Raw genomic sequence first — 10,383 nt, 5'->3', positions numbered from 1 at the left:
ACTGACTGTCTGCATTAGTAGATTTAGGTTCAGAATGAATTGAAAAGCAAACAAAAACTGAAATAGGAAAGCAGATATACCACCAAACTACAAAACCATGGGTTTGGCATTTCAGGTTGTGATCATAATACATACAGTACATGTTAGGACATACTTGGAAATAAAATGTTAAGAAAGTTTAAGAGCGGCATCTTGTCCTTTCTCTTTTAGTCATGCTGCACATGACAATCTGTATGATATTGTGCAACTTCCTCTGATTGAGAAACTGCAGTTACCAAAAATGTAACTTCCAGACATTATAACAATTTTAGGTACTTTTTTTGTGCTGAGGCAGCAGAAAAGTCTCAAAACAATGTTTCGCTGCTCACAGTTTAAACCATGTTCTGGGGTGGTGGGCCAGAGGGTTTTTACAGTAGAGGAAGGGGTACAAGGGGTGGGATTAGTGTTTTAGTGATTCATTTATGTTGTAAATTAAAAAATATATATTTTTCTAACATGCTGATAATGATTTGTCTGGTTTATGTAATAAACAAAAAATATTATTTATTAATTAATTTATTTATTTCTCCAATTTAGTTTCATATGCATATATATATAATATGTATTTAGTCATCAGTAACTTTTGCAGTTTTAACTTATCAAAGACATTTTACACAAGTTCGCCTATGATGTTCTTAACCACCCTTAACTGTGATTTGTTTTTAGTGGTTTATTTCCTTTTCTCTACTTCTCCTCCTCCTATTCGTCTTTTTTTCGACAATTTCCTTCCCTTCTCTCCCTTTATCTTTTTATTTTCTGCATTTTGCTCTTCTCTTTTTCTCTTTTCCTTTCTACTTTCCCCAGCTTTCTACTCTTTAACCTTCCTTTCTTGCCTTTACTTTTCCTTTCCTTTATTCCACTCAATGTATTCCAGCTGCTTAAGTTGTATTGCTCAGAGGAGTGTAAATTTCTAGGAGGGTTTTCTTGGCCCTGGTCTCTTGCTTATATCATATCCAAATGTTTCCTCAGTGTTCCTCCTCCCATCTCTTTTCTCCCTTTCTGACTTTCTAGGTATTTATATTTGCTAAATTTGTGGTAACGAGAGAAAAAAGGGAAAGGTAGAAGCAAAGTGTGTGTGTGTGTGTGTGTGTGCATGTAAGACACTAAGAGGGCAGAGAAGGAGTTCTGAATTTATTTCTAGACAAACAGTAAAACCCGTAGGGGTTCCTGTGAGGTTCTGAGGTTCAAACTGTGAATTGCAGAAGTAAGTGTATGTTTACCTTGTTTACTCAACTTGGATTTTTCTTTGCAATGGGTCTGTAGAAATTTTTCCTTTGTGTTTCCTGATTCTTGTAGAGTACAAGTTATGAGGAGCGGCAGGGGAGCACCAATGATTTTTTTCCTGCTGTTTTTAATGTTTTCTGTAGTTTGTTCCGGTCTTGTGACAGACCATACTTCCTCACTTGCCACAGGAAATATATTCTCAACTGGGCCTTTTTGAGGATGGAGTTGATGTTGGATTCCCATTTCAGGTTGTGGGAAATGGTGGTTTCCATCAAAGCATGAGTTAGCTATATTTTTATATTATATTAAAACAAACATATTATTGATACTTAATTGCATATTTAAATACAAAAGTGATGCCAGGATGATTTATCCATAATTCATATCTTTTTATAATGATTGTTTTAATTAAAATAAGCTTAAGGTACGGGTATTACCAAAAATGTTCCACCTGTGTCTTCAGAGAATATATATTCAGCCACATCAGAACACATGACTATTTCAGAAGGTCAAGTGCAGTTTACAAAATGTATTTAGAAGTGGGATTATTTCACTGAGAAGAGAGGGTTTGTTGCAATACCTTTGCTACCATTTAACCACCATCTGTCTTTTGTTGTTTTTACTGGAAAACAGCCACATTTAATATTGGATCTTTGTCTTGTTTTAAAAGTCTGGAAATGTAAACACTGAAAGGTAAACAGGTAATTTCTACATTAAAAATCTTTACATTATATTCTTTTTTTAACTGAATGAGGAGGAGACTCAGGGAGCCAATAGGTGTTTTTTTTTTTTTTTTTTTTTTTGGTGGGGGCGGAGGGTTTGGCAGCAGTGACAACAGCATATAAACAGTTTTATGCAGCCTAAGTGTGTTTTAAATTTGCATAGAACTCAGTCACAATTGTGTAGACAGTTTATCTCTAATAACTTAAATAATTTGAATCTAGGTTCATCAAAAGCATGGATTTTGTGTTTAAAATCGTTTTCCTATTGTTTTTTTTGCAGTTCATAAGTGTTAGTAATGGCAAGGTTGAGAGACCATATAGGAGCAAGATTGCAGTTAGTAATGGAGGGACATTGGGCTCATGGGGACCTCGAGAGATGTGTCCCTTTGGAACCTATGCTACAGGCTTTAGTCTCAAAGTAAGTACATTTTGTTCAGTTAATCACAAATATTTTTTTCATATAAACAGAAGTAAATGTTGCAACATTGCACTTATCAAAACAATGACATGCCCATAATCAAGTTAAAAGATGTTCAGATGAAACCTTAAAATGTAAAATGTATGTATTATATAAATCATTCTATATAATATTGATTAAACATTTTTACCTTTGGTTAAGATAACTGTTTTATTAGATATTTAAATCATTTAATTTTTATGTATTTTGTTCAGGTTGAAGAAGAATTAAATGATGATAACACAGCCCTAAATGGAATTTCCCTTTACTGCAGTGGATCACCATTGAGTTCTCAGCCCGAGTCTACAGTCGAGTCTGATGAAGGAAGGTAAAGTTTCACATGCATTCAAAATCAGTTATTGTTTGCTTCAAGTTCCTTTCATTTTACTGTACTTAAAAAAATACTTTAGATTGCATAAAGAGCCGGTTTGTCCATAATATGAAATAATCTAATAAGTATAAAATACTTAATAAAAAATGTAACATCTAATGATGTCTAATCCCAAATTTTAAGCGACTATATAAAAGGTTTATTTGTTATTGTTGTTTTTTTCCCTTAAAGCTGGGGGAATTGGACAGAGGAAATTTATTGCGATTATGGAGTGTTAATAGCATTTCAGCTATGTGTAGAAGGCTCTCAAGGAGATGGTGATGATACCGCTGCTAACAATATAAGGTGACCAATATCTACTAATTTGGTGTTAATTTCTGTAATTTAGTGTTATAAACTGTATTTATTTAAAGTCTTTATATAAAAACGATTTATATTTCTAAATTGTTAAAGTGCCCCTATGATGCCATTTTAAAGGTCCTAATATTGCTTTATGAGTCTCTTAAAACAGGTTTATTTGTATGCAAGGTCAAAAAACACTTAAGTTTTCTCCAAAATAGATTTAATTTTACCCCATTTTTAAATGATTCCTAAACAACTCGTGTGAAGCAGTTTGAAGATTTAGTCTGTCTAAACCCCTCCTTCGTGAGCCCTCACTGCTGTGATTTGTCAGATGGCACAGTCCTTTATGATTGGTCTACCACTACAGCGTGTGTCGGAAAACAAAACGCCCATTACCATAACTGAATGACAGCTCTGGAGACTAGTCAATACATAGAAAAGATATCCTCGATTTTACCCTATCAATTTGAGCCGGAGTCTGACGATGAAACAGTTGAAGTGGAACATTGACAAGAAACAGTTTCGCAAGCACGACTAGAGCAGGCTGTTTCTCAGTGGTAATATGTTAACAAGAGTGTAACGTTAATCCACGTGGAAATTGTACTGTTTGTGGGTGGGCAAGTTGTTCGTGACATAGAACGTGGGCGGACATTATGCAAATATGGTACTTAGTGACGTGGATCTGTAACAGAAAAAGATTCGAATTGCTAATGACTCGTTTAGGCGAATGCGAGCCGACTTTTTTTTTATAGACAAAAACTTCATTTATCGTGCACTGTCGGCGTCACAACTTTGCAGATAGTTTATGTTCACACACAGCTACATGACACACTGCAAAAAAGATCATATTAAAAAAAAAACATAATAGGGGCACTTTAATAGTGGTTTATTTTTCAGTTTAAAAGTGGCTTAAAAGAATACTGCATATTGTGTTCTTTAAAAAAAAAAAAACAGGTTCTTATGCAGTTCAGGAGAAAGACTCACTGGCGATGGCATGTCCTGGGGAAAATGGGGTAAAAGGAGTGCTACATGTTTTAACTCAGCAATTTGTGGAATTCAAACAAGAGTCGAACCACCACAGAATCCGGGAGACAACACCGCTCTTAATGACGTTCGCTTTTTCTGCTGCACTTAAGGTACATTTTATTAAGGGTACATCAGCAGAAATACATTTTTCCTACTTGTTGTTTTAGAAAAAAATATTTCTAAATTTAAATGTTTTTTTTTTTGCCATCATTCATAAACAAAACATTTATTTCCTTAAAATGTTTAATAATGACTGGCATGTTAATGTTCCAATTACTTATACTAGAAAAGTTTGTTTTTTTTATATTGTTTTTTTTTTTACCATAGACAAAAGACAAACAGACCAATTTTAAATGCATGTGGTAATTAAATTAAATAAATATGTGACATATATGTGATTTATACCAAGTTTCCAAGCAACAAAGTAGGTGTCAAATATTATATTCTCGGCTCAGTGTACGATTAATAGTATTTGTCTAGCCTTTATATACATTTTGTTAGGAACACCTTTAATAAAAAATATATATATTTTAAATATATGAGTAAAAATATCATAATACTGAAAATATAAAACTTATCAAATATAAGGAACTTCATATGTACATATGTTACAATACATTTGCATAAATGCCTTCTAAAAATTTTAAACTGTAAACATATTTCTTTTCATGTGTTCTAGGATAAAGGATGATGGCATGGAGATAATACAGAGAAACTTCTTCCACAATTCTTACTGCGCTTTATCATATAAAGAACATTTGCATGTTAATCTATTACCTCTTTGGATCTAAAACTTTAAATGCATAGAAATAATTAGGAGCTGCAAAATTGATTTCTGTCATTTCAGTTACCATTTAAAAATATGTAATGCTTCAGTGTAAACTTAATTTGTCATCATTTCATTGACCTGTTTTTAAAACAGAGTGTGATACCTGTCGAGCTGTCACTGAGATTCTGTCATCTCCCTCTAAAAAAAAAAAAACAGTCACCCCAAAAGAACTCATTAAACATATTTAGAAAGGAATAAAAATAGGAATCACCAGCACCAGTTCATTTTTACTGAACCTTGGATTGCGAGCATAATACATTCAAGAAGCGTGCTCATTTATCCAAAAAAAACAAAAAAAAAACAAAAAAACAAAAGCGAATTTCCTCCATAAGAAATAATAATCAGATTATTTGTTACAGTACCTAAAAAATAAATACATAAAAATAATTTATACAAAATATAAAGGAAAAATAAAACAAATTAACCTGCACTTTACCTTTGAAAAGTAAAAATAAATCCCGAAAGATAAGTGTTTTTGTAAGTGCGTTTTTGTGTGTGTTTGTGTGTGTATACGCTGTGTATGTGTTTGAAAAGCTAACAATCACAGCTGTAAAGTAAAAATAAAACAAATAAACCTGCACATTACTTTTGAAAAGAATCGTGACAGAGACTTGATTCCGTTTGAGTGTGTGTGTCCGTGTATGTGTGTGTGTAAAGACGAGAGGAGGAGGTGTGAATGTGAAAGTGAGAGGAGGAGGATGTATGAAGGGGCACGATGTCCAATAACTCGTGCACACACACAACGAAATCAGTGCAGGGTGACACAGAGAAAGAAAGAAAATGGATCTTTATCCTCTTTAATGAGATTTGATTTTGCTTTACACGTACACACACACACGTTATAATAAACAGTAAACGTGCGATGTACACACATACAAAACAACATATAATATGCTTTTCGTGCACACACGTGGTCACACTGTAATAGTAAACAGTACACTTGTGTGCATGGATGTTGATTATACCAGTGATAGATGGGCACTAAGCCCGAGCTGGGGAGACTACCCACAGGGGAGCAGGGACGCTCACCCACAATTCCGCAGCACAAGAAAGAGAAAATATATTGGTTCGGTTGTGATCACGTGACGCTCGCCGTCAAAACAAGAAGCACATGCGTACCACATGATACTCTGTACTCGTAAATCAAGAATTGCTCGTTTATCAAGTCAAAATTTATTAAAAATGTTTGCCCATCTTGCAGAACACTCGCAAACCGGGTTACTCGCAATCCGAGGTTCCACTATATTTTTAATGGCTGGTGTAAGGACTTAATACTAATGCAACAATAACAACGTCCTATCTTGGATGTTTTTTTTTTTTTATTACCTACAAATCCTTCTACTCCCAGTTACAATTTAAGAATATGTATTGTGGCAATAAAAATATGCTGATTTAAATCACAGCTTTAGTTTGTGTAAACTTCATTTGTCATCAATTGACTGACCTGTTGAACCAGGCCAAACAAAAAAAACGGACAACATTTGCAGTATTATATCTTCGGAAATTAATACAGCATGAACATTTCTGTTTAAAACAGCAGTATAGTCCCACACAATGCTGCTATAGAGCCTTAACTAAAATGGTGCACCCGGTTGAAAACATTGAAGTGCGCCTTCTTCATAATAAAGCGCCAGCCAATTCAGCTTACGAAAAGAAGAAACTTGCAGGAAACTTGGGGTACAAAATTCTGCCTTATCCTCCCCACATTCCCCACCCCCCACGGCCTCATACCCACCCATAGCAATATTTTGTTGCTCAGAATGATGATTTCTTCATGAGACTAAATTGAGCTTTCTGATTACAAGCTTAACATTGTCTTTTTTTTTTATTTCTCCTTAAAGTGAATTAGAAGAAACAAAGAAATACAACTGAGACAGAACACGAGACTTAAACACTTAAGAGAAGAGTGGTCCATATATAAGACCATAATGAGATTAAAGTCAGATAAATATGAAGCATGAAACACAAATAGAAAATGTAATAGTTTTATTAAACATATAAAAAATCTTTAATTAACAGTATATAGTGATGAGCCCCCACTAGCACCACCTGAGACTATTCATACTGTGAAAACATTCAATCATTTCTACAATCTCTAAAAAAGGAACAAATTACTTCTTGGCCAAATGCATGGAAAGAATTTGGAACACTATAATTATTTACTGGCAACCTTTAACCCAAGAGTAACATGGTCTAAATCGCCACTAAGAAAATAGCTTCAATTATCGAGCCATTTGTTGTTACACCAAACTGCAACAACATGGCACTAGGAAATTAAATCCAAGTGTGCGTCATGACACTCCCCAGTACTACTCAGAAACCACTATAAGGGAATGTTTACATAAGAAAACCTCACACAATATAATTTCTCTGCTGGCATGAGATAAACTGTTTCCCCTTGATATATGTCTGAGGAATGTCTTGATTGTCCCATTCTTGGCAACACTTACAGTAGTTCAACCATTCTTACCCTCGTCACTACTGGGGAAAATCTTGGTTACGGCCAGCATATGGTCTGGGAAACCCCAGCTCTTTGCGATCCTGTCCTCCATGCGTTCCATTCTTTTTTTGCGTCTTCAGGGAGAGGACAGTCCCAGTCAAGAGCTTCAATTGAGAGTTCTCTTAAAAATGTCACCTAAATGATGGGGGCAATGAACCAAAGTGGGTCAAAGGGACTGTTTACAGTAGCAAGTATCCCTCTGAAAGTAAAAGGATTTTGAATGTCTACCACTCGAAATGTGAATATATCCCTTTTCAAATCCCAACTGAGTCCGAGACTACGTTGAATGAGAGTAGAGTAGTGGAGATCTTTGAGTCCCTTCACATGATCTTCTGTTGGGAATACGTTCATTACTTAATTGCAATTATAAGCCAACTTGTGCAGTCTCAGATTAGAAATGGCCAACCTCCTCTTTTGTTCGTGTCAGCAGGTCAATGACTACAACAGCTGTGGGTGTCGACAAAAGTCCATCATTGACATAGAAAACTCTTTCTCTCCAAAGCGTTTAGCATCAAAACTATATTCTGTCTCACCGTAAGCTGCTGCATTACAAAGTCCGTGAATTGTTACAGCAGGAGATGGACTTCCGAACATGTGCACCTTCATGCAGTACTCAATGATCTCTTTGCTGGTGTCATTGTCCTTAACCAGAGCAAACAAAGGAAATCTCTATCTTCCTCTTTCACAACGGAGCTGCAGAATGTCTGCCAACTCCCTTCTAAAACAAAAAAAAATCCAGAAGACTAATATTTAAATCTGGACCAGAGAATCTGGAACATCATTCAAGGAGATGCCCTGTTTTTGAGTGCTGGAGTCAAAGACGACTCTGATCAGACCGGGCTTCTGCGGGTGGTACACCCCAAAAATAGGTAAATACTTACATTCCTGTTTCTCCATACTTCAGCAAAATTGCAATCAAAGATGTTTTGATAAAGGTAACAAAGTGAGACTCCATCTCAGGCCTCTTTTCCAGTGTCTGTAAAAGAAAGCTTAGGCGTCTTAATACCTCATCATTATTAGGAAATTGCTGGTTAGTTGTCCTGAATGGAAGTGGTGCAACCCAACAATTGATCTTGTCCATGAACATCTCTCTGTCCAATTTCTCGAATGCACTTGTCTTCTATAGACAACCCAACCTTGATGTTAAAGTTCTCCTTGACACTAAGTTTGTTGAGACATGGACTAAGTAGAGAAGGTTGTCCATTATTAAACACATAGGTACGGCAAGGACTAGGTGTTGAAGCCTAGGTACAGATCCTAAGCAAACTTCTCCTTCTATGACCTAGCCTAGGTCTAGCTTTTGCGCATAGGGTGCATTATTAGGGCCGTTACGGTGCTCCTGTACTTAAACATGGACGACATCACGACCCAAAAGGAGAAAAATTTCCTTTGCTTCAGGATTCAAAGGAGGATTGCAGTGGGTGATGGGCCTTAGGTGAGTGTGTCAGCGTGCTGTGTCAGGAGTCGGTAGCTCAGCCCTGTCGTCCAGCATGTAGTTGTATTCAATCAGAGAGGGAAATTTTACCTTCGTCACTACATCTAAAGACTCTTAAGAAACATGTGGCTCTTTTTCCTGCCATCTGTGTTACACCTGCAGAAATAGGGTGTATGTTGAGCTCTCTTCTTTTAAATGCATTAAGTTGAAGAACTCAGTCCTGGTGAGCGACCCATTACTCTGGTCATCCAGGATCACAAAGGCTGATTGCTGCTTCTTGGTGGCCCTCTTGGTAAACCTTAGCCAGACAAATCTAGGAGCAGGACCAGGAACTACTGCCATATCCACAGACTTCAGTGCACTTGGAAGTGACAGCAGGTTGAGGCATAGCCATTTCTACCTCCCTTTGCAGCGCTTGAATCGGGCAAATCTTATCCACGTCATCCAATTCACAATTTGAACTCTGTGTCCGAGTCATTGTTTCTAAAGAGACTTCTGTTTTGTGGGTGTAGACTGGACTTTTTCTCTGCTTCTTGGTTGTTTGCTACAGTTTCAACACACTCTGGATTCCTAAATGCAGAGCAAAACTTGGGTCATTGCGTGTTCGAGCCTTTTTGCTGGTGAAATTACAGAAGAATGAGAATAGAGGAAAAGCAACTTGATATGCAGTTTTATACTAAGAGCCCTGAGCCATCCACTTTTCTTGCAGACTATAAGGGTTCGATTCCAGGCCAGGCTTGATTCCTGTCTCTGTGGGCATGGAGTTTGCCTTCAAGTGGCGCAGTGGTAAAGTGATTACCCTATCATCCGGAGATCGCTGGTTCGATCCCCGGGTGATGCTGATGCTGTTACCTCTCACAGCCAGAGGTCTAGGGAGAGCTGATTGGCCGAGCCCTCTCTGAGGGGAGGGATGTACTCGTGCTCCCATATTAATACAGCTCTACTAACCATTCAGGGGCGAAAAGAAAAGATGGTCGGTGACATCACGTGGGTCGAAGGAATCAGGATAGTCTGCGGCCCTCCCGACTGAATGGTAGTAGAAGCTGAATGTGGGAGCCCCCTAGTGTCTGGGAGGAATTCGACACTACTAAATTTGGGAGAAAAAACTGGGAAAAATCCACAAAAATAGCAAAAAGGACATGGAGTTTGCATGTTCTACCCTTGCTTGGTGGGTTTACTCCTGGTACTCCGGTTTCCTCCCACAGTCCAAAGATATGCAGGTTAGGCTAATTGGCTTTCACAAATTGCTTAAAGTGTGTAAATAAAAGTGTGTGTATATGTGTGTGCCCTGCGATAGATTGGTACCCTGTCCAGAGTGTACCCTGCCTCGTGCCCCTAGTCTCCTGGGGTAGGCTCCAGGTCCCAGAGACCCTGAATACAGAATAAGGCGGTATAGATGAGTGAGTGATGAGTGGAAGTTACACCACAAGCATATTTAAGATAAGCAAGGCCGGATAGGTAGCCTTCTTGTTTTGCAT

The 10,383-nt window shown here is 37.1% G+C and overlaps 1 protein-coding gene across 2 annotated transcripts; it reads left to right on the top strand.

The window, feature by feature from the left end:
- Positions 1-2,151: 2,151 nt before the first annotated feature.
- LOC128507987 (vitelline membrane outer layer protein 1-like) lies at positions 2,152-5,493 on the top strand. 2 transcript variants are annotated; one of them, XM_053479177.1, is made up of 5 exons: positions 2,152-2,403; positions 2,658-2,770; positions 3,005-3,118; positions 4,070-4,251; positions 4,821-5,493. In XM_053479177.1, the coding sequence occupies exons 1-4, from the start codon at positions 2,221-2,223 to the stop codon at positions 4,248-4,250; spliced, it is 591 nt and encodes a 196-aa protein (XP_053335152.1). In that variant the 5' UTR covers positions 2,152-2,220; the 3' UTR covers position 4,251; positions 4,821-5,493. The 2 variants fall into 2 exon arrangements, with proteins under 2 accessions (XP_053335152.1, XP_053335153.1); XM_053479178.1 differs by having other exon boundaries at positions 4,070-4,267.
- Positions 5,494-10,383: the final 4,890 nt, after the last annotated feature.

This window comes from Clarias gariepinus, chromosome 19 (genome assembly GCF_024256425.1).
Source record: "Clarias gariepinus isolate MV-2021 ecotype Netherlands chromosome 19, CGAR_prim_01v2, whole genome shotgun sequence".
Taxonomy (NCBI): Eukaryota; Metazoa; Chordata; class Actinopteri; order Siluriformes; family Clariidae; genus Clarias; species Clarias gariepinus.
The sequence above is the reverse complement of the archived record's forward strand: the minus strand, read 5'-3'. Positions and strand labels throughout refer to the sequence as shown.

Excerpts from the sequence above, each read along its gene's own strand:
- LOC128507987 (XM_053479177.1), top strand. The coding sequence starts at position 2,221 with ATGGATTTTGTGTTTAAAATCGTTTTCCTATTGTTTTTTTTGCAGTTC. Across the intron at positions 2,404-2,657 it reads CTACAGGCTTTAGTCTCAAA|GTTGAAGAAGAATTAAATGA; the intron begins GTAAGTACATTT and ends TATTTTGTTCAG. Across the intron at positions 2,771-3,004 it reads GTCGAGTCTGATGAAGGAAG|CTGGGGGAATTGGACAGAGG; the intron begins GTAAAGTTTCAC and ends TTTCCCTTAAAG.